Raw genomic sequence first — 24,510 nt, forward strand, 5'->3', positions numbered from 1 at the left:
ACAGAACAAAGTGAATTACCAAGCAAAATAAAATAAAACACGCCAGTCTAAGTCTAGTACAGTAATAAAAACTGAATACAGATAAAATCTCACCTCTAGAGATGTTTCAATAAGTTTCTTTCACAGACCGGAGCTGGACACCTTCCTAGTCTGGGCGCAATCCTTTCCCCTGGTACAGCCCTTGTTCCAGCTCAGGTGGTAGCTAGGGGATTCCTCATGATGGCTTCCTCCCTTGTTCTGTTCCACGCACTTATATATCTTTGGCATAAGGCGGGAATCTTTTGTCCCTCTGGGTTCCCACCCCTCCTTCTCAGTGGAAAAGCACCAGGTTAAAGATGGATTCCAGTTCAGGTGACATGGTCACATGTCCTGTGAGACCCCAAGCCTTCATTCCTCCCAGCCTGACTCACAGGAAGGCCTGCCTGCAAACAGAGCCATCCACAGTCAATTGTCCTGGTTGATGGGAGCCATCAAGATTCCAAACCACCATTAATGGCCCACACTTTGCATAACTACAATAGGCCCTCAGAGTTATATTTCATATTTCTAGTTTCAGATACAAGAGTGATACAAGAGTGATACATTTATACAAATAGGATGACTACACTCAGTAGATTATAAGCTTTGTAATGATACTTTACAAGAGACCTTTTGCATGAATCATATTTTAGTTACATTATATTCACACTCTATATATAGAGTTCAGAGTAGCAGCTGTGTTAGTCTGTATCTGCGAAAAGAAAAGGAGTGCTTGTGGCACCTTAGAGACTAACAGATTTATTTGAGCATAAGCTTTCATGAGCTACAGCTCACTTCATCGGATGCAGCTGTAGCTCAGGAAAGCTTATGCTCAGATAGATTTGTTAGTCTTTAAGGTGCCACAAGTCCTCCTTTTCTTTTTATATATAGAGTGCATCACAGGAGGGTCCCAGAGACCAGGCTGGAGTCCAAGCTGGAACATCTCTCCTGCAATTAAATAGCCCCTTAGCCTGAGCCTGAGTCAGCTGGCATGGGCTAGGTGTGGGTTTTTAATTGCAGTGTAGAGATATGCTAGGAAGTGACTAATGAATCTTTCCACAACAAATAAATAACACATCTCAAACTTGTTTCCTCATTAGTCCTAGTTTTAAGAGGAGTAGTTGTTTGGTATCTATATACGACAAAAAGCAGAACTCCTAAAGAAAAACTGTTTGAAATGTTAAATTTAATTTTCTGCACAGTTAAGTGGCTTCATGACTGCTCTTTAGTGCCAGATGTGCACATTTCCAGCTGATTGTGTTACAAACTAAAAATCCAGGTACACTTTATGAAACTCTGGCTCGGCAGAGTATCAAAATTGGAGATTTATGCTGTTCTAAACTAAGCTGTTGTAATATTTATAGGTTTACAGTGTTGACTGGAGCCAAACTAGAGGAGAACAGCTAGTGGTGTCTGGTTCATGGGATCAAACTGCCAAACTGGTATGTCTGTTTTTTACAGAAGGTCAGCACTGTGATTTGTTTTGGAACTTGCATTTCTTAATTTGTGTTGAGAAACAGTGTCCTCTCTTATGCAGTTTTCTGTTCCTTCTGCTTTCCTCTTTATTTAAACTGATGCTGTCATTTTTTATTTATTTATTTTTAATTTGGATTGCTGCATTGCCCTTCATAGCTGTATACTTTCAAAACACATGAGTTCTTTCAATGATGTATGTTAAAGGGAAGATCCTGCAGTCCACCATGACATAGAATTCCCAAAGAAATCCCTGGGAGATTTTGGGCTAAACTAATTGTAAGATGGGGTTTTAGATACTTTTGTTTCTAATTAATATAGAAGTGTGCATGCCCGTTAGTCCCAAAATATCTAAATAGCAGAAAGACCAGACACATTTCAGAGGGTAACTGAAATATTTTCAGTTTTGTTGTGTGCCCAGTTACTGTTTGATGGACACAGTAAAAAATACTATATTTATATCTACAGCTATATAATATAAAAATATTGAGATATTCTGGTCTCTTTGCATAATTTTTTTTAATTTCTCTGTGAATGCATATATGAAAACCTCTTCTTTTTATTGTACATAAATTGCAGTAGAATAAAAGTGTACATTTTAATTAGCCTTCTTGGAAAGTTGTGTTCAGGCCAAAATAAATAATTGGATTTAAGTATTGCTATGCTCCACCTGCAGACTTTTGTTTTTCATTTTATTTAGTGGGACCCAACTGTGGGGCGGTCATTATGTACTTTTAAAGGTCATGAAGGCATCATTTACAGCACTATATGGTCTCCGCACATCCCAGGCTGTTTTGCATCTGCTTCAGGTAAATATTATAGTAAAATGGCATTCAAATCAAAAGAGCCTGCATTGTATTGAATTATTTCTCACTTTGTCCATCCAGCGGATGGTGGTGTGTATCATATTTTTTAAAATGGAAGAAGAAGAGAGAAATTTATAGCCATGGAATGGATTTGCAGGTTTGTTGTGATCCTTAAATCGCTTCTCTTGGTTTCTCAACTGGAATCAGCATTTATCTAGCACTTGCTTCACTTCAGTGATCCTGAGGCAGTTTTTCACACTATTGCATTTATACAACTCCCCTTCCCATTCATAATTTTTTGTTTTTGGCTGCTAAAATGTGCTTCATGTTTTCTTGTGTATTCTAACATATCTTTAAAAGACTGCCTCCAAAACCATGGTAGCAGTAAACCATTTGCCCTAAAGTATGAGACATCCGTTTAAGATACACTGTATAATATACTGATATGTATTGCTGTGCCCTGTCCTCAGGAAAGAAGATCAGCAATTTTACCTTTTCTGCCTCCTGCCAGTTTTGTAGATCCTGCTGACTAACACAAAAAAAAAAAAAAAAGAGTTGAGTCTCTTTGGGATCAAATGAAGGACTGCAAAGTGATTTGAATAGGGATTTGGGACTACAGCGTATATGTTCACTGCAACTAAATACTTGGAAAACATAGTGGGACCATTGATAGAACCATTCAAAAGGCACGGTCTTGCCCCTGTTGAAGTCTGAGGGCATGGCTATGCTTGCAGATGTAGAGCGCTTTGAGTTAAACCAGCCTTCGTACAGCGCAGTAGGGAAAGCGCTGCAGTCTGTCCACACTGACAGCTGCAAGTGCACTGGTGTGGCCACATTTGCGGCACTTGCAGCAGCATTGGGAGCGGTGCATTGTGGGCACCTATCCCAGCATGCAAGTGACTGCAATGTGCTTTTCAAATGGGGGGTGTGTGTGACAGGGAGTGTGTTGTGTGCACATGGGGGGAGAGAGCATGTCAGCATGTTGTCTTGTAAATTCAGACAGCAGCAGACCCCCTCCCTCTCCCCACCCACCTCTCTCTCTCACACATAGCATTCCACACTAATGGCTTGCTTTGTCTTGGAGCAGATAAGCAGCCGGCTGTCAGAAATGGAGGTTTCAAAGGGCATAGCCGCATTCCTGCAGCGATTCAAAAACAATGACAAGAGTGGCCACTTGACTTCAGGGGATTATGGGACGTTTCTGGAGGCTGATCAGAACACAGTAATGCAACACCTCATTCACACTGGCCCCGCGGTGCTCCAGCGGGGGCGCAGCAAACGTTATTCCACTCGCTGAGGTGAAGTACCAGCAGGGCTGTAGCCGCGGAGTCAGAGCACTCTATGTGCCTTACCAGTGTGGCTGGGTAGTGAGCTAGTGCACCCGGGACTCCTTTATTGTGCTGTAACTCGCAAGTGTAGCCAAGCCCTGAGTGTGTTTTGGTTTTGACCTAAACATGAGTCACTTCAGTCCTATTATTTAAATTCAAGAGATGCAGTCAAAACACACATGCATGCACAATCTTTCTTATAACAGTTTAGACTATAAAAATGTTTTCTAAAAATCTGATTTACTTTTCATCATTCATGCTGGCCGTTTCCATTTGACTCAGCTTGGACAGTGGAAGTAGAATTGTCTGTTGATAGTGAGTTTCTTATTTGTTCTAATGCACATAATAATGAGGGCTGTCAAGTGATTAAAAAATTAATAGTGATTAATCGCACAATTAAAATATAATAGAATACTGTTTATTTAAATATCTTTGGATGTTTTCCACATTTTCAGATATATTGATTTCAGTTACAACACAGAATACAAAGTGTACAGTGCTCACTTTATATTTATTTTTTTATTACAAATATTTGCACTGTAAAAATAAAAGAAATAGTAGTTTTCAATTCACTTAATACAAGTACTGTAGTGCAATCTCTTTATCATGAAAGTTGAACTTACAAATGTAGAAAAAATAACTGCATTCTAAAATAAACCATGTAAAACTTTACAGCCTATAAATCCACTTAATCCTACTTCTTGTTCAGCCAATCACTCAGACAAACAAGTTTGTTTACATTTGCAGGAGATAATGCTGCCCGCTTCTTGTTTACAGTGACCCCTGAAAGTGAGAACAGACATTCGCATGGCACTGTTGTAGCCAGTGTTGCAAGATATTTATGTGCCAGACGTGCTAAAGATTAATATGCCCCTTCATGCTTCAGCCACCATTCTAGAGGACATGTGTCCATGCTGATGATGGGTTCTGCTCCATGATCCAAAAGCAGTGCAGACCAACGTGTGTTCATTTTCATCATCTGAGTCAGATGCCACCAGCAGAAGGTTGACTTTCTTTTTTGGTGGTTCAGATTCTGTAGTTTCCGCATCGGGGTGTTGCTCTCTTAAGACTTCTGAAAGCATGCTCCACACCCTGTCCTGATCAGATTTTGGAAGGCACTTCAGATTCTTAAATCTTGGTTTGAGTGCTGTATCTATCGTTGGGAAATCTCACACTGGTACCTTCTTTGCATTTTGTCAAATCTATAGTGAAAGTGTTCTTAAAGTGGGGGACAGGGATAGCTTAGTGGTTTGAGCATAGGCCTGCTAAACCCAGGGTTGTGAGTTCAATCCTTGAGGGGGCCATTGAGGGATCTGGGGCAAAAGTTGGGGATTGGTCCTGCTTTGAGCCGGGGGTTGGACTAGATGACCTCCTGAGGTCCCTTCCAACTCTGATATTCTGTGAAAACAAACAACATGCTGGGTCATCATCTGAGACTGCTATAACATGAAATATATGGCAGAATGTGGGTAAAGCTCAAAGCAGGAGACATACAATTCTCCCCTGACAAGTTCAGTCACAAATTTAATTTACGCATTATTTTTTTAACGAGCGTCATCAGCATGGAAGCATGTCCTCTGGAATGGTGGCCAAAGCATGAAGGGCCATGCAAATGTTTAGCATATCCGGCACATAAATACCTTGCAGCGCTGGCTACAAAAGTGCCCGGCAAACATCTGTTCTCACTTTCAGCTGACATTGTAAATAAGAAGCAGGCAGCATTATCTCCTGTAAATGTAAACAATCTTGTTTCTCTTAGCGATTGTCCGAACAAAAAGTAGGACTCAGTGGACTTATAGGCTCTAAAGTTTTGCATTGTTTTGTTTTTGAGTGCAGTTATGTAAAAAAAAAAAATCTACATTTGTAAATTGCTCTTTCATGATAGAGATTGTACTGTGGTACTTGTATGAGGTGAACTGAAAAATACTGTTTCTTTTGTTTATCATTTTTACAATGCATATATTTGTAATAAAAATAATGTGAGTACTGTACAGTTTGTATTCTGTGCTATAACTGAAATCATTATATTTGAAAATGTAGAAAAACACCCAAAATATTTAATACATTTAAATTGGTATTCTGTTGTTTAACAGTGAAATTAAAACTGTGATTAATCGCGATTAATTTTTTCAGTTAATCGTGTGAGTTAACTGCGATTAATTGATAGCCCTAATAATAATTAAGCAATGACCTGCAGAGTGGTTCCAGGTGGTTTGCAGAGCCACTTCTTTCATATCTTGGAAGCACCTGTCTGTGTCTCTTCCAACAGTGACCGTGTGTGCATCTCTTTACAGGATTGGGCTCCCTGTACTCTGTGCACACCACCACTGAAATGCAGCCGTTTGGCACAAAACACTCTCAACGGTGGTGTGGGGATTGGTGAAATTTTGACCAAAGCCGGCTGGGAAAACTCCTAATCTTAAAAAGTGTTGGGTGCTTTTTGTAATTTCCATAAAAGCTGTCAGGACGAGAGCTGAGTGAATAACTGATTTTTTGCATTGGCAGTTCTGAAAAATTGAGGAAAAAATAACCTGGTTTAGGTCAAACTGAATGTGAAATGTGACTGAAAATTCTGACAATCAAAAAAGTCCATTTCTTGTCTGTTTCAGAGCAGGAATTTGAACCTGGGTCTCCCACATCCCAGGCAAGTGTCCGAATCACTGGACTAAAGGTTGTAAGGTGTGGGAGGCTTAGCCACAGCTACTTGTCTGTCCGGTTTGTGAATGACCGAACTATGTCAAATGTGCAAATAGTTTAGGGTTGACCAAAACGGCATTTTTTGTCAAACTCTCTGAAAAATTTCACTCCAATATCTCATTTTTAAGGTCTCTTTCAAAAGGCTCAGCCTTCATGATGATATCTCTGATCTGCAATGTCAAATGGCCAATGGGTTGAACTGACCTAGCTAGGCATTTCAAACTTGAGACAGTCCACTAACCCATACCTTCCAGTTAGTACAGCTGCTGTACGAACAATTCCAAGGAGACATAGATTATGAAATACCATACATTATATTGAGATTATGGTAGTTTGCAATCAGTGTCTCTTTGGGATGGCTCCTGTGGTAGTTGCAGTCACTGGAAAGTTTGTCTTAGTGGCTTCAGAAATAAACTTTTGCAAATCTGAATCTGATCTTTATAGCAATTACATGTGTAGTATTGCTAGAGGAGGTTTAAACTAATCATGGTAAGATTTCACAAACTTGACTTTTGTGTTTATACACAATACAATTTTTTTTATAATTCAGATGTGAAATAAAAATCCTATAATGTAATATGTTAGTCAAAAAGTTAAGATACTTGAACACAAATAGGAACATTGCATTACTATTGTTTTCTTGCTTACTAGGGAAAAGTGAAAGAGAACCGGATTTTAAGATATTTTGTTTTGTTTGTTTTTGAGAGAAATTTGAGTCTATGGTACTTAAGCCCTAGTCTTGCAGACACAAGAGTAACACATCTATTTAACTTTAGGCACATGAGTAATTACATTGATATCAGTGGGATTTCTTGTTCATAAAGATAAACATGTATAAGTGATTGCAGAATCCAGGTATAACTTAAATCAGGCTACTAAAACAAAATCCCCTGCTCCTTCCTGCCAGACACGTTAGATGCATAATTAAGATTTCAGTGGGTGTTTCTAGTATTTACAGGGGCATGAGGAATTATGCATAAGGACCCCATTTGTTGAACTCTGTGCTAATCTTTCCATTGAGTTCAGTAGGTTCTGGATTGGGTGCTAAATTTTCAGTTGCAGCCTTTACTAATTTATATTGCAAATAAAAGATTAAAAGGGGTATGTCTACATGGCAATTAAAAACCTGCAGCTGGTCCAGGCCCCATGGGAGGGTCCCAGAGCTCAGGCCAAAGCTGGAACATCTACTATGCAATTAAATAGCTCCTTACCCCGAGCCTGCTGGCACAGGCCAACTGTGGGTTTTTAACTGCAGTGTAGACATACCCAGAGTCGTCATATGAAAGAAACTGATGCACTCAGAATACTGTTAAATCTCCCTCTTTGTATCCAAATAAAATATATGTTCTACTGAATAAATTAACTTAGTCAAGGAACTTGAATAAAAAGCAGAGGGTTTTATATGGAGAAGTATCCTTCAGTTTTTTTATTATTTTAAATCTTTACAAAATGGCTTTACAATGGTAGATCTATAATGGAACTTTTCATGCCGTTAGCAATGACACATCTATCTCTATTCTGTCCAGCAAATGAACAACTCCGATGGTTTCTTGTTCTTAGGTCCAAATGGCATTTCCTAAAGCATCTCAGACAGTGCATTTTCAAGGTGATCACTTCACTTTTTGGGTGGTTAAAGGCATTTTGCCCTTACACTCAGGATAGAGGATGTTGTTGGAGCCAACTGACATCTACTGTGGCACGAGGTTTTCTCCAGTTGTGGTGGTGGAGGAGAATAGGAGACGGGGATCCTCATTTTAGATTTTCAGGATCCTTAAACTTAATAACAGAAAATAAAAGGTCAATAAACTTTTTCACTAGGAACTAGTGCTGGCCTGAAAACTTGTCACACAGAAATTTTGACTAGAATTGGGATGGAAGGGAATACTTGAACTTCTTCCTCTGCCCATTTTCTGGACCTCTCCTACCCCCCTCTTCAGCTTCATCGAGAAGAGTGCTGAAATGCTTTAGATGATCATTTGAGTGATGCGCAGTCACACACACCATGAAGTCTCAGAGTTTAAAGCCAGAAATTAGTTGTTTCATGTCCCAACATCTGTTGCTTTTTTCCTGTTAGGAAAATGGTGATCTCTGTGGTTAACAATTTACTTACTCCACAATTTAGACAAAAGTTTAGTCCTGATACAAACTTAATTAACTTTGAAGTGTTTTGTTAATCATTTGGCACTCCTATTGAAATAGATGAAGAACAACTATTGTACACTCCTTTTCCTCTGGGTTTCATTCCTCTTGGGGGGAAAAGTGAAAATAAGTTTGTTCTTATCTAGTTTCTTTTTGTGACTGCTGTTGGGGTGGGGAGGAAGGTTCACTCCTCAAAAAAGGCCCTGGGCTGGACCAGTGAGTTTTGTTCCAGGTCTATATTGAGAGGCACTGCCAGCTACCTGGGAAAGGTTGAATTATTCTATATTTGGCTCAAGCTGATATTGTTAGTTCCTTGATTCTAGGGATGATAAATTCATTTTCAGTGTATTATTTTTCTTTTAAGAAAATGGGGGAGCAGAAGGAAAGAAGGGGGGTCCTTTGCCGTGCTGAAATGTAAGCCAAATGAAAAAAGGAATGAATGCTACCTGAGAAATATTTAGTTTGATTAAAAGTCCTCAAATTTAATAAGTCATATCCGTGTGCAGCAAGATTCAACTGGTGTGGAGTGGACAGGAGAATGGAGTATGTCTGACTGGTATTTCAATTACATTAACTTTTATTTAGTAGCTAATACACTTGCATTTCACATTTTGAAAGATGTGTGAGGCATTTCACAATGTTGCTATTATCGTGTGCAATGGTTTCTACTCTAGCTAGTTCTTTGATTGCCTCTTACCTGTTGTTGTTTGAAAATATTAACAAAAAGGAGCTGTTAATTCTGTGTATATAAATAAATTCTATTCTGATGTCAATATCAGTTTCTGAGCTGATAAAATAAGCTGGGAGATCAGGTGGACATGCTGCATCAGCTCAGGGGCCCAATAAATGTCTGGCTGACATCGACCAATCATGTGGAAAATGTGATTAAAGACATGACATAAATAACAGCCTGATGGCTAAAAGGGTACAATGACTCATTATATCGTTTGTCCAGAAGGTCTCTCTCTCTCTACCTGGAGAACAAAGTGATGACTAGCACATAAAGAAGGTGCCAAATGCACGCATCATTAGCTTATAGCCAAATGTAAATCAGTTCAGCGCAATGACCCTCAACCACTGCAGAGCAATAGATTGTGCCTGGTTCTTTTAATTCACTGTAGAATCATCGTTTATAGAGTCAACAAATTCTTATTGTTCTTTAAATTTGCCAGCAAGAGGAACTAACAAGTATCTTTTTTTTTCTAATTACATAACGGTGATGGTGTCCAATACCGCACAGCATTGGTAACTTGGAAATGAAGAGTCTGTGCTGTACTGGACAAAGCCCAGTGAGGCTTAGCATAATAGTTAGCCTGCCTTTATCTTCGACCACTTCAATTTTAATGCTGCATTCATTTATATATATATAATTAATGCAGTCATTACATTTAATGAGTAGGGTAAGTACAGACTGTTTTCATTACAGCTTTAACAGGTCATGAGTGTAAGGAAAATAAGATTGTCTCACGTAGTATGTATGTTCTGCAAGGTTCTCCCTCATTCATCAGGGTTTTAGCTCCATTCATTGTAGTCTTTCCTCAAGGAGTCATTTTGCAAATGCAGGATGGAAAGTGGTCTGGTGCTATGGGAAGGGTATGGTCTTTACTGTGAAATTTGCATATGCTGAGAGAGAAGGTTTGGAACTGCAGCTTTTCTGGTTTATAAGTGAACAAACAAATTCAGTCTGTATACTTTGTAAACTCCTGTATTCAGCACACTTATGTATGAGAGGTTAACAGCACTATTACCCTTGTATGCCGTCTCTGACTGCGTTGTTCTTGTCACCAAGGAGTAAGGGGTGGGGTGTCTGTGTTTGAGATTTACCTTTCTGAAAATGTTAATATCTCTTACTAGAGTCTTTTGAATATATTTTTTTACTAACCAGATTGTGTAACCCAGAGGTTCCCAAACTTTTACATAGTGTGGGCTCTTCTTCTTTTCAGAATCTAAGCCAAGGTGGGGAAACTTTTTGGCCCGAGGGCCACATAAGGGTATAGAAATTGTATGACGGTCCATGAATGCTCACGAAATTGGGGTTGGGGTGTGGCAGGGGGTGAGGGCTCTGGCTGGGAGTGTGGGCTCCGGGGTGGGGCCAGATATGAGGAGTTCAGGGTGCAGGAGGGGATTCCGGGCTGGGGCGGGGGGTGAGAGCTCCAGCTGGGGGCGTGGGCTTTAGGGTGGGGCTGGGGTTGAGGGGTTTGGGGTATAGGAGGGTGCTCCAGCCTGGGACTGAGAGGTTCAGGGGTGCAGGCTTTGGGCAGCGCTTACATCAAGCGGCTCCTGGAAGCAGCAGCATGTACCCCCTCTGGCTACTATGCGGAGGCGCAGCCAGGCGGCTATGCTGCGTGCTGCCCTGTCCGCAGGCACTGCCCCTGCAGCTCCCATTAGCCACTGTTCCCAGCCAATGGGAGGTGCGGGGACAGCGTGCGGAGCCCCACAGCTGCCCCTACGTGTAGGAGCCAGAAGGGGGACAAGCTGCTGGTTCTGGGAGTCGCGTGGCCCATGGGAGCTTGAGGGCCGGATATGGCCCACGGGCTGTAGTTTGCCCACCCCGATCTAAGCTAACAATAAAAGTTAAAATATGTAAAGACACTTCCATGCAAATAATTGTTGTATCTTATGGTTGCAAAAAGGGGAGGATAAAGTCCCAAGTGGTCATAAATGAGAGGGGAGTGATATGCAAGATAATTTCTCTGTTAATGTGGTTTACACTGTGAGTGTTTCTGGACCCAATTTTGGATTGCTAAGCCATCACATTCTCCAGTCTTCAGGTGTTTCTGTCAAGAAAGGAGATGTAATAACAATCAGATTTTGCTTTATTTCCACCCCAGAAGTGGCTCCCCAAGGCAAAACAACCCTTGGACAATCAAATTTAAATTCCAGGATATTTGGGTTTACCCAGTTTCCAACAAAACCAAAGTGTGACTCAGATTTTCGTGGTGATGGGAGGTGAGGCAGACGTAAGTTCCTGAAAAGATATATATTGATACGTTTATATTGCAAAGGCTGCCTTCTACTCATAAAATTAGTGCTCTTTTTCTTTACTGCCTAGAAGTGCCTTGTGCTTATTTATAGGCATTTTATGTGCTAAGTATAAACACAAATACTGCCACAAAGCACCTTGAATGTTTGTATGTTTTTACAAATGGCAGTTACTAGCCAGAAAGAATGGTAAGTATTTGGAGATTGAAAACTTTTAAGAGGGGGGAAAATAAGGTGCATTAATTAGCATGTGTATTTTCTGTACATAGCATGCCTTTAAAAAGAAAAATATATAATTTGGCATATGCTCAGTGCAATACTCATTGCCACTTGCACTACAAGCTATTAAAAATACATAATTTGCTTGCTTGTTTGTGTCAAATCAAATACATGTTAAAGCGAGGTGGGCATCTTCATATGAAATATTATCTAACTACATGTCAATTCCTCTGTCTTGTGCTAAGTACGCTTGATTAAATGAACTTCTAATTTTGCAAGCTGTAGGGAAATACCATACCAAAAACGTGTGGCCCTTTATTTATAGTGTGTGCCAACCAGGATAAAGAATTATCTACAGTACTAGTGGCTATAAAGTATTCTCAAGTAAAGTATTCTGTGGTAGAGATTGTCAACAGCTAAAAGGGTGTTTAAAAGCAGAGCAGGAAAATACATTAACTTTTTTTCACAGAGGAACAGTGTACAGTAAGAGATTTGAGAAAGATCAAATCATATCAAATAATTTGATATGCCAAATTATATATTTTTCTTTTTAAAGGCATGCTATGTACAGAAAATACACATGCTAATTAATGCACCTTATTTTTCCCCCTCTTAAAAGTTTTCAATCTCCAAATACTTACCATTCTTTCTGGCTAGTAACTGCCATTTGTAAAAACATACAAACATTCAAGGCGCTTTGTGGCAGTATTTGTGTTTATATTTGTGTTTAACTTAGATTCTTGGCATACCTGAAAAGCATTTTATCTCAGACTGAAAAATTTAAATTGGAGACTATGGATTTCTTGCAGTCAGTTTTGTTTAATTACATTCTAGCCTTTGCTATGTGAAAATGGGCTTCATGCATATATTATAGCCCTATTGAGTGACCTTAATGAAAGCTATATATAGCCTAATATTTTTCATTAATACTTTGCCGGATCATCTGTTTAAATTTATTTATTATGACTGAATAAAACTGATTGAATGATCATTTTAAAAATCCCTAGGAGGATTGTTTTGAAAGTCAGAACACGTGGGTTCTGCTCTTTGCTCTACCTTAGGCTTCCTGTGTGATTTTGAGCAAGTGTCTTAACCTCTATCTGCCTCCGTTTCCTCATTTGTAAAAAGAAGAATAATACTTACCTCCCTTAAGCAGTTTTGTGAGACTGAATTAATGTTAAGTAGTGTTCTTTGGATGGACAACACCATAGTAAATGCTAAATTCTATTTGGGTTTTGCTGAGATACTGTACGTGGATATTTGTGTTTATGGCTTTTTACTGGTAACTTCTTCCTTCAGTGGATTAAAACCACTTTTATCCAGTTTGTTCCTATGTAGCGACCAGTTATAGTAAGGTCAGATTCCTGACAGTAGTATTTACCAAGCCAGTTTCATTATTTAAGTAAAAAACTTTCAGCTAAAAGTATTTGGTTCTTTGAAAACTAATTTGAAGCTGTATTGCCTTCAGGACAGTTATTTTCGTTAATCTCTTAAGTATCTAGCCTTGCTGAATTGTGACCATTCTGTCTCGGCACAGTCTGGCATTGAGTGCACTAACTGGTTCTTGTCTTGCTGAACTTTATGTACTGTGGGTTATAGGTTTGGGTGGAAAACAGCCTTTGACAAAAAGCCAGCATAAAGCCAGCGCATCATTTAAGTCTAACGTAAACTTTAGTCCCTTAGTGGGACTTATGAGATATATAGGCATTGGCCAGCTCTATGAACGGGGATGAATTTTACACTTGTGTTTAGGATCTCTTTTTAGGAAACTTTGGGTGAGTGCATGGATGTTTAATTATCTTCATTTTTTATTTTAACAGGTTTATAAAGGTTAAGGTGAATCAAGTAGAATACACAGACAAGTCTGTGTTCAATAACCACCCAATAGAACAGCAAAAATCTGTTGTCTAATAGCGGTGACTTGTTACTAAAAGTAGAATGAATGAATGAATGCATTTTTATTGGAAACTTTTGGGGATCTTTGGGTTTGCTTAATATTGGAATGCTAGTTAGTGATGACTTTTAATGAATATGGTTGTACTTGGTATGCTTCAAACAGTCTTTAACCTTGTTCTGTTCTGTCCATCTTACAAATGTTTATCAGCCCAAGTTTTTTTTTTTTTTTTAAAGGGTAATGTTTTATTTGTGAGTCCTTCTCCCTGCAACTGAGCTGGGGAAACGGGGAGCCAGTTTTGGCTTTAGTACTGACTTTTCCATTGGGCAAAGGGCTCAGTAGTAAGGTCACTTTATAATGTATTATTTTTCCTCTCTGAAGTAGTGCCATCCATTGATAATACTGTTTCTGGCCGGCACCAAAGCTGTATATGCGGCGCTGTGTTATCTCCCGATTACGAGGTCAAAAATAATGGCTATTTCATATGGTCAGGCATAATTTTTTTTACCACCAGGAACATTGCTTATATTCTGCCAAAATTATTGTTGGCTCAGTGGGCTGGTTTTCCAAATATCTTTGGTCCTAAAAATGCTTCTTTGATTAACTACAAAAGTAATGGACCAAACTAAACATGTATTTGTGGATTGATTCTCTTACAAAAATGGGAAGTGTCTTGTTAAGTAGTGTGGGTTGCAAAATGTAAGCTACCTCTTAAAATCTATATTATCTGATGGAAAACATCTTTCAAAGATAAAATAGCTTTTTCTGGGGCGGAGAGCCCATTGTTGTATCACTGAGATATTTAAAACCCAAATGAAATGTGTCCCACTACAGCAAGTAAAATTAGTAGGGCGGGAGCTATTTGATCACGTAATCTTCAGTGAATCCTGCCTTATGTAGTGAGAACCCCATGTGTTACGTGTTCTCTGTAGACATACTCTTAGGCCCTTTTGAAAATTTTACCCCATACCCTTTTTACAAAATCTACTCAAATTGAGAAAGCAACGGAGGGTGCTAGTGATAAAAACAAAGCTAGGTGTTAGGTTTGATTATCTTGTTAATTAAATGATAAAACCCTAATCATTTCTTGTGTGTGTCTCAATGAATCTTGTGTATAATTAGTCATTCTTGTTTGGACTGTAAGTGATTCATGCCAGGACCTATGTTTTGTAGAAGGCCGAGCAAATTATTGTCACTTTTTGTACTGGTAATTTTGAAGTATTTCAGAGTTATAATGGGAAAACTTCCTGCAATTACCTTTGGCTCATCAATGATTCCTTTGTTTCAGGCGATCAGACTTTAAGAATTTGGGATGTGAAGACACCAGGAGTCAAAGTAGTGATTCCAGGCCACCAGGCTGAGATCTTGAGCTGTGACTGGTGCAAATATGATGAGGTATAATGTGTTGTGCTAAACTACAGTAAACATTCCTAAGTGAACCACTTTTCTTAAAGAGTAAAGGTCTTTTACTGCCACATCAATGTCTTTTCAGCTCTACTGATGTGCGAGTAACAATCATCAATGAAGTGAGCTGTAGCTCACGAAAGCTTATGCTCAAATAAATTTGTTAGTCTCTAAGGTGCCACAAGTCCTCCTTTTCTTTTTGCGAATACAGACTAACACGGCTGCTACTCTGAAACCTACCATTTTCTTTTTAGACTGTACACTGGGAACCTCATAGGCTGTATATTTATCATTGCAGTTTAATAGTAACCCTGTTCTAATGTGTCTGCCTGTGTTTTTTTTGTTTTTGTTTTTTAATCAGAATGTGCTGGTAACTGGTGCAGTTGACTGTAGTTTGAAAGGTTGGGATTTGAGGAATGTACGGCAGCCAGTATTCAACCTCGTTGGCCATACCTATGCTGTAAGGAGAGTAAAAGTAAGTTTAGTTCTTTCTTACCCCGTCAATGGACTCCAATTTCTATTAAAGTGTCAGTGATGCACACAGTATATATGTAACTAAGAACTAGAAATAAAGAAGCAAATAAGCAGGTACCCAAGATTTTTGCTTGTTTAATAGTTCACAGTCTAGTTATTCTCAGAGTCCTTCCTAATGGTCCACACATTCAACATTTTGACATTCAAAACAAGTTTTTGGGGTGTTGTGAATGAGTGTAGCTTCAAGAGATGATCTTTCATTGTAAAGGGCTCCACAGAATGAAAAACTTAAAGAAAGCCTGGTCAACTTATTCTTCATGTAGTTTCAGCTGAAAACAATATACTCCCTCATTCCTTTCTTAAATTGTGTTATATTATTGCTGTTTGCTGTTTAACAGCGACTTCTTTCCACTCTAGAGGTAGCAGCATTTGTGCAGAATAAGGCTGAGAGCTTGCTAAGTGTGCATTTGCGTGTATATGAAAGGGCTGGAGGAGCCATAGGAATGAAAGGGGCAACAAAGCCACCACAAAATTAAGCTTGCAAATGAGCTTCCATTATAAGCCCAGTTTTTCCTCCCTTTCTTGGCATTGGCCTCAAAATTGGTGGTTTAGAACTGTAGCAGAGGTAGAACCTTCCCCTATCTCCCAGTTTGAAGTGAATTAGCTCTGCACTGTGGCACCCTAAAAGTAGAGGGGTTCAGAATTTTCAAGTCTGTTTTCCTTCCCACTTTGTGATATCTAGGGCACAGCTCTCAAGATTTTTGACAGGTTCTTAAGATATTAAATAGTAATAGCACTATGGCTCATCAGCTTTGATGAGTTATTCTTGATTCTTCAAGAGCTTCCAACTCCATGACTACACCTCCACATATGGAACAATGTGTGAGATCATGGGGACAATGAGCCCCCTCTTTTGTTGCCTTCAAGTCTCCTGCTCTTACTATTCATGCTCTTACTATTCATGCCCATGGGAAAGGAGCACTCCTGCAGACTATAGGAAATCTGTAGGGTGGTGTGGGGGTGAAGTGCAGGAGGTGTCCTTGCCTTTTCTGTGACCCAACTGAGGTCTCCATGAAGGAAGACTCCCCAGTGAGCCTTAAGAGTTTGTTAACCCACCTCACAGGTCATAGGAGTTTCCTCGGGAGCCACCTCTAAGTCTCCATGAACTTCAGTATGTGTTTGTCCTTGATGAGCCCTGTTTGGGCTTGTCAGGAGGCTGGCTAGCTTATTTTGGCTTGTAGGAATTGGGGTTTGAAGTGTCCCTCTGCCTCCCCCTGATTTGACTCTAAGTCTCACAGTGGAGGAGATGGGGGGAGAGAAGCTCATGGGGAGGGAGTCTTCGTTAGCTGGACACCCCTGTCTGGGGCTGCGGTACAGCAGAAAGCAGAGAGAGACCAACCTCTTTGCTGACCTTAAGTCTCCTGCCAGCTGCACATTCCAGCCCTTCTTGTGGATGGTAAGAGGAGAGCTCCAGTCCTGTGGACATGAGGAGGTTGATGGGGAGTCCCACCCCCATTCATCTCCTAGCCACTGCAGGAAGGGAGCCTTGAGCTTGGATTCCCTCTCTAGGTTTTCCTTTGAGAATCAAGGGAGATCTACTGCATCAGGATTACCCCTCCATGGTGGATGAGAAGGAAATGTGGTTAGCAGATCAAGGGAATGCTTTTGTCTCCTCTTCCAACACCATGACTACACCTCCACTCGTTTTCCTCTCTTCCATCCCCACACCCCTCAGTAGTGCATCTGAGGCCTGCGGGACCAGGTCTCCTCTTTGGCAGATCTTGGGACCATTTAGAAAAGGAAATTCCACACATACAAATCTTTAAAGGTAAAGTAAATTACCAGGCACATCAGTGATTAGTATGTGTACTACCTTTCAAGGATTTGAGATTTTTATTAGAAACCTAGGAAATTCCCTGTTAAGATGCCAGAGCTGCGATGGGCAATTTTTATCCTGTTTCTCTTCCCTCTTTGTTGCAGTTTTTTGGATGTGCTCATCTCCACAGTCCATGCCAGAATTTAATCTATAATATGCCCTGCATTGTGGGGAAATTTATTAGGCTATTTTGTGTAACTGCCAGTTTTCAAACTTCACTCCAATCTTCTTAATAAAGGAATTTCAGGACAAAGTGTGGCTTTGGTGCCAGCAAAATCTATCTTGTATGTCCTCTGAAGTATGATACAAATTTGGGGATGTCTCGCTGTAACTGAGCTGGAAAAACCAAAATGGTCACACAGCTTTACTAAAACATTCTTTATAGCCTGAGAGCACATTCAAAGTGTCAGCCCAAAGTAAAGTTTAACAGCCTGCTATATGACTATCTCAAAGGAAATACCTAATGGAAACCTTGTCAGGTCCTTAATTTATAGTAGTGCAGCTGGGAACCACTATAATGAAATGGATTCCTACCAGTATAGTGTAGCTGATTACATATTGTTTAAAGCATAATTGCTAAAGCTCAGTGGTTAAAGTAAGCACACTGCTTTGTTACAGTGTGTTGTGGTACTTTCCTAAGCAGTCTTAATAGTTAAGTTATCTTCATTATTTATTTCTGGAAAGTTGGTAAATGTGTACCTCAGGTTTTTGCTTTAAGTACTTTTTTTCCCTTTCTTGCAGTTTTCACCATTTCATGCAACGTTATTGGCCTCCTGCTCCTATGATTTTACTGTGAGGTACAGTGTCTTTTATTACACACGAGTAGGCAGAGAATCTGTTTTTGATTGTCTCATGTATAAGAGATGGGATATGTTTGTTATGCCAATAGAAAAATGTTCTAAACTGGGTACACTTAAGTGTTCGCTGTTGGGATTATTATTCATGCTTTCCGTTTTCATGAGCTGGCTACAAATGCATGGATTCTTCTCTACTTAAAGATTATTTCAGTGGCCCTTTATGAATGATATCTGCCCTAACAGATGCTGCTTGTGAATGTTTTCCTACCATTATTCTGAACAGGATTTTGTCTAGTTGTAATGTGTTTTTTTTTTTATTAAGAAGGTAGCAGCAATCGCTTCATTGAATATATTTGGGTAACTTATCTTACCTTTTTGTGACTTATTTGTATTTAAACCTATTGTGAAGGAAAACTCTACCTCCTTTTTTTTTTTATTTGAGGAAGCTCACTCTTGCATGCTCTTTTTCAGTACATGCCTGAAGAACTTTGATACATCACAGGCCCTTGGACTTTCATGATATTTTTAGGTTTAAACCTATTGAATTGTACAGTACAGTAGAACTTCAGTAACTATAACTTGGCTAAATCAATAAAACCGATTTTTTTAAGAGGACTGTAGAGAGGTGTCCTATTAAGATTTCACTCTTTACAACATATATTAATTTATGATACTACACTATGGAATACCCCACTAAATACTTAAATTTACCTCTCAAGGGTGTGTTTTGAGGTGTAATTAATTTTTATGATGTGAAGCGGATTGAAGATGTTATGTTTAATTACTAGGGCTAAATCTCTTCCCCTCCTCCTTCACAAGCCCCTTCCACTATAAGAGCTTGAAAAAGAAACAGACTTGAAGATATGATGCCAAATTGGATGAAAACTGCATGCTTTGACCTAGAAAATTAATAAGGTGTTCTATGAGTTAAGTTCTTTTTAACTAGGCTAACAGTAGACTTCACTGGAGGAACAGGCTTTCAGACCAAATTAATAAAACACTTCTTCTTGCCTGGCAAGCATTTCTGAACTAGGAGAAAAGACTGAGGCACAGGGTTCTTTACTTCTTAGGTGGCTGGTTTGAATCCAGTCATGTTGGCATTCATGAACGGTATATTTACTGTCTGATGGCTGAAGCAATTGACAGTTTCTATCCAGTTCTTAATAGACAGGTGCTCATTGGAACTAATAGGCTTGCTTGTTGGAAATATCAGCAGAAGGGAAAGGTGGTCCCTTAAAAAGTTGAGGGATACTAGCAATTAGTGTAAGGAAGCTTAAACTTCTGGTGCCAGTGCTGTATCCATTCTCTGGTTAGGATTCTACACACTTGTATTGTCAATAAGAAATTTTTCACCAGTTCCAAATTTCAATTTGAGCAAAAAACTTCACCATTCACAATGGCAGAGTAAAAGAGTATCTGTGAACTTGCATGGAAAATCATTTCCACATTTTTCTTTATGTATGAAAATGGTCATCTAAAAGCTTCAGTGTTTTATTCTGTATTTGTTTTGCACTAACAGCAATCTAAATGCACCTGGGAGAGGAGGCTGAAAATTTGATAACCCTTGAAATTATGTACTAATTGGGGAGGGGAGAATTCTTCTAACGAGGCTCTCGCACTCACAGTAGCAAATGCTATAATTTTGAAATAAAAATCTAAAAATGTGCTTGCCTTCAGGAGACAGATTTAGACTGAACTCACTCATATAATCAAAAAGTAATATAACTATAGACACCAAAACCACAACATTGTTCAGAAACTAAAAACATTTCTATAGAAAATGTGTTAGTGCAAAACGCTGATATATCGGTTCATATTAAAAAGAACCATTGTTACAAAGAACAGTAAGCAATACAGTGTAGCCAAACTTACAGACCTTTTGTTAAGGAGGTGCTAGTTGTGTCTCCATTGTTAAAGTTGAAATGAGTTTTGTACTTAAAGCAGGGATTTGATTTCTATGTTACATAAGAAAAATACAGTACATCCTTTCCAAACTTACAGCGTTTACTCTGAGTATAGAATTAGGTGAAGTTTGTTTTTGGTGAATGGCTTATTCACCAAAGTAAAAAGAAAAGGAGTACTTGTGGCACCTTAGCGACTAACCAGTTTGAGCATGAGCTTTCGTGAGTTACAGCTCACTTCATCGGATGCATACTGTGGAAATTGCAGAAGACATTATTATATACACAGACACCATGAACCAATACCTCCTCCCACCCCACTCTCCTGCTGGTAATAGCTTATCTAAAGTGATCATCAAGATGGGGCATTTCCAGCACAAATCCAGGTTCTCTCACCCTCCGCCCCCCCACAGACAAACTCACTCTCTTGCTGGTAATAGCCCATCCAAAATGGCCACTCTCTTCACAATGTGTATGATAATCAAGGTGGGCCATTTCCTGCAGAAATCTAGGTTCTCTCACCCCCCTCCAAAAGCCACACACACAGACTCACTCTCCTGCTGGTAATAGCCTATCCAAAGTGACCACTCTCCTTACAACGTGCATGAAAATCAAGGTGGGCCATTTCCAGCACAAATCCAGGTTCTCTCACACACCCCCCCACACACACAAACTCACTCTCCTGCTGGCAATAGCTCATCCAAACTGACCACTCTCCTCACAATGTGCATGACAATCAAGGTGGGCCACTTCCAGCATAAATCCAAGTTTAACCAGAAGGCCGGGGGGTTGGGGGGGTAGGAAAAAACAAGGGGAAATAGCCACTCCCAGTCTCTATTTAAGCCTAAATTAATAGTATCCAATTTGCAAATGAATTCCAATTCAGCAGTTTCTCACTGGACTCTGGATTTGAAGTTTTTTTGTTGTAAGATAGCGACCTTCATGTCTCTGATTGCGTGACCAGAGAGATTGAAGTGTTCTCCAACTGGCTTATGAATGTTATAATTCTTGACATCTGATTTGTGTCCATTTATTCTTTTACGTAGAGACTGTCCAGTTTGACCAATGTACATGGCAGAGGGGCATTGCTGGCACATGATGGCATATATCACATTGGTGGATGTGCAGGTGAATGAGCCTCTGATAGTGTGGCTGATGTTATTAGGCCCTGTGATGGTGTCCCCTGAATAGATATGTGGGCACAGTTGGCAACGGGCTTTGTTGCAAGGATAGGTTCCTGGGTTAGTGGTTCTGTTGTGTGGTATGTGGTTGTTGGTGAGTATTCGCTTCAGGTTGGGGGGCTCTCTGTAGGCAAAGACTGGCCTGTCTCCCAAGATTTGTGAGAGAGTTGGGTCATCCTTCAGGATAGGTTGTAGATCCTTAATAATGCATTGGAGGGGTTTTAGTTGGGGGCTGAAGGTGACGGCTAGTGGCGTTCTGTTATTTTCTTTGTTGGGCCTGTCCTGTAGTAGGTGACTTCTGGGAACTCTTCTGGCTCTATCAATCTGTTTCTTCACTTCCGCAGGTGGGTATTGTAGTTGTAAGAATGCTTGATAGAGATCTTATAGGTGTTTGTCTCTGTCTGAGGGGTTGGAGCAAATGCGGTTGTATTGCAGAGCTTGGCTGTAGACGATGGATCGTGTGGTGTGGTCAGGGTGAAAGCTGGAGGCATGTAGGTAGGAATAGCGGTCAGTAGGTTTCCGGTATAGGGTGGTGTCTATGTGACCATTGTTTATTAGCACTGTAGTGTCCAGGAAGTGGATCTCTTGTGTGGACTGGACCAGGCTGAGGTTGATGGTGGGATGGAAATTGTTAAAATCATGGTGGAATTCCTCAAGGGCTTCTTTTCCATGGGTCCAGATGATGAAGATGTCATCAATATAGCGCAAGTAGAGTAGGGGCATTAGGGGACGAGAGCTGAGGAAGCGTTGTTCTAAATCAGCCATAAAAATGTTGGCATACTGTGGGGCCATGCGGGTACCCATAGCAGTGCCGCTGATCTGAAGGTATACATTGTCCCCAAATGTAAAATAGTTATGGGTAAGGACAAAGTCACAAAGTTCAGCCACCAGGTTAGCCGTGACATTATCGGGGATAGTGTTCTTGACTGCTTGTAGTCCATCTTTGTGTGGAATGTTGGTGTAGAGGGCTTCTACATCCATAGTGGCCAGGATGGTGTTATCAGGAAGATCACCAATGGATTGTAGTTTCCTCAGGAAGTCAGTGGTGTCTCAAAGGTAGCTGGGAGTGCTGGTAGTGTAGGGCCTGAGGAGGGAGTCTACATAGCCAGACAATCCTGCTGTCAGGGTGCCAATGCCTGAGATGATGGGGCGCCCAGGATTTCCAGGTTTATGGATCTTGGGTAGTAGATAGAATATCCCAGGTCGGGGTTCCAGGGGTGTGTCTGTGCGGATTTGATCTTGTGCTTTTTCAGGAAGTTTCTTGAGCAAATGCTGTAGTTGCTTTTGCAAAAAGAAAAGGAGTACTTGTGGCACCTTAGAGACTAACCAATTTATTTGAGCATGAGCTTTCGTGAGCTACAGCTCACTTCATCGGATGCACACGGCTGAGGTTATGGGGCAAGTGATGCTGCTTTTCCACAATTTCAGCCCGTGCACGTCGGCGGAAGCACTCTATGTAGAAGTCCAGTCTGCTGTTTCGACCTTCAGGAGGAGTCCACCTAGAATCCTTCTTTTTGTAATGTTGGTCGGGAGGCCTCTGTGGATTAGTATGTTGTTCAGAGGTATTTTGGAAATATTCCTTGAGTCGGAGACGTCGAAAATAGGATTTTAGGTCACCACAGAACTGTATCATGTTTGTGGGGGTGGAGGGGCAGAAGGAGAGGCCCCGAGATAGGACAGCTGCTTCTGCTGGGCTGAGAGTATAGTTGGATAGGTTAACAATATTGCTGGGTGGGTTGAGGGAACCATTGCTGTGGCCCCTTGTAGCATGTAGTAGTTTAGAAAGTTTAGTGTCCTTTTTCTTTTGTAGAGAAGCAAAGTGTGCGTTGTAAATGGCTTGTCTAGTTTTAGTAAAATCCAGCCACGAGGAAGTTTGTGTGGAAGGTTGGTTTTTTATGAGAGTATCCAGTTTTGAGAGCTCATTCTTAATTTTTCCCTGTATGCTGTAGAGGATGTTGATCAGGTGATTCCGCAGTTTCTTTGAGAGCGTGTGGCACAAGCTGTCAGCATAGTCTGTGTGGTATGTAGATTGTAATGGATTTTTTACCTTCAGTCCTTTTGGTACGATGTCCATCTGTTTGCATTTGGAAAGGAAGATGTCTGTATCTGTACAAGTTTTTTCATGCAGTTGATAGATTTCCACTCCATATGGCTAAATGCAGTGCCTTGCATAATGACAGGTTTCAGAGTAACAGCCGTGTTAGTCTGTATTCACAAAAAGAAAAGGAGTACTTGTGGCACCTTAGAGACTAACCAATTTATTTGAGCATGAGCTTTCGTGAGCTACAGCTCACTTCATCGGATGCATACTGTGGAAATTGCAGAAGACATTATTATATACACAGACACCATGAACCAATACCTCCTCCCACCCCACTCTCCTGCTGGTAATAGCTTATCTAAAGTGATCATCAAGATGGGCCATTTCCAGCACAAATCCAGGTTTTCTCACCCTCCGCCCCCCCCCACAGACAAACTCACTCTCTTGCTGGTAATAGCCCATCCAAAATGACCACTCTCTTCACAATGTGTATGATAATCAAGGTGGGCCATTTCCTGCAGAAATCCAGGTTCTCTCACCCCCTCATCCCCCTCCAAAAGCCACACACACAAACTCACTCTCCTGCTGGTAATAGCCTATCCAAAGTGACCACTCTCCTTACAACGTGCATGAAAATCAAGGTGGGCCATTTCCAGCACAAATACAGGTTTTCTCACCCCCCCCAGACAGCTGTTACTGTCACCAAAGTAAGTAGTTTTGGTCGACCAGTTTGCAGAACAGTTTTGAGAGAACTGAAAAATGGAAATGTTTTGGTAATGTCAATATGAAATGGTTGGTTTTGACATTACTGAAACACTTCAATGTTTTAGGGTGAAGTCACAAAATGGGAGGAGCGGGAGGTGGTGGTGCTTTCCTTATAACTTCTAGCCCAATTATTAGGGCACTCATTGCGATGTGGGTATCCTGGGTTTATTGCTCCCCTATGCCTGATGTGGAGAAAGGATTTGAATTTGGGGTCTACCCACATTGCAGGAACGTGCCCTAATCACTAAGCTATGGATTCGTCTGGGAAGTCTAGAAAGTCATTCACACTCTTTCCTTGGCCCAATGACTATCCATTGTCATTATGAATTACTATGGATAGTCTTTGGCCCAGAGAAAGAGTGAAAATGATTCTCTGGACTGGTGTTTAAGGCAATCACGTAGGATGTGGGAGACCCAAATCTGAGTCCCTGGTCCAGTGACTATAAAAAGCAGAACAGCTTCAAATGGAGAGAGTGAGAGAGAGACTTGCCCTAGAATATTGCATAGCCCAGTGC

The 24,510-nt window shown here is 40.4% G+C and overlaps 1 protein-coding gene across 1 annotated transcript in view; it reads left to right on the forward strand.

Annotated features, from left to right (window-relative positions):
• The window catches only part of PEX7 (peroxisomal biogenesis factor 7), an 86,088-nt gene that overhangs the window by 13,653 nt on the left and 47,925 nt on the right, over window positions 1–24,510 (forward strand). The window contains exons 4-8 of the mRNA XM_074946965.1: window positions 1,383–1,460; window positions 2,192–2,300; window positions 14,845–14,951; window positions 15,322–15,435; window positions 18,052–18,107. Coding sequence (XP_074803066.1) covers window positions 1,383–1,460; window positions 2,192–2,300; window positions 14,845–14,951; window positions 15,322–15,435; window positions 18,052–18,107 — 464 coding nt within the window. The remainder of the gene's footprint in view (window positions 1–1,382; window positions 1,461–2,191; window positions 2,301–14,844; window positions 14,952–15,321; window positions 15,436–18,051; window positions 18,108–24,510) is intronic.

Source organism: Natator depressus, chromosome 3 (assembly GCF_965152275.1).
Source record: "Natator depressus isolate rNatDep1 chromosome 3, rNatDep2.hap1, whole genome shotgun sequence".
NCBI classification, from domain to species: Eukaryota; Metazoa; Chordata; order Testudines; family Cheloniidae; genus Natator; species Natator depressus.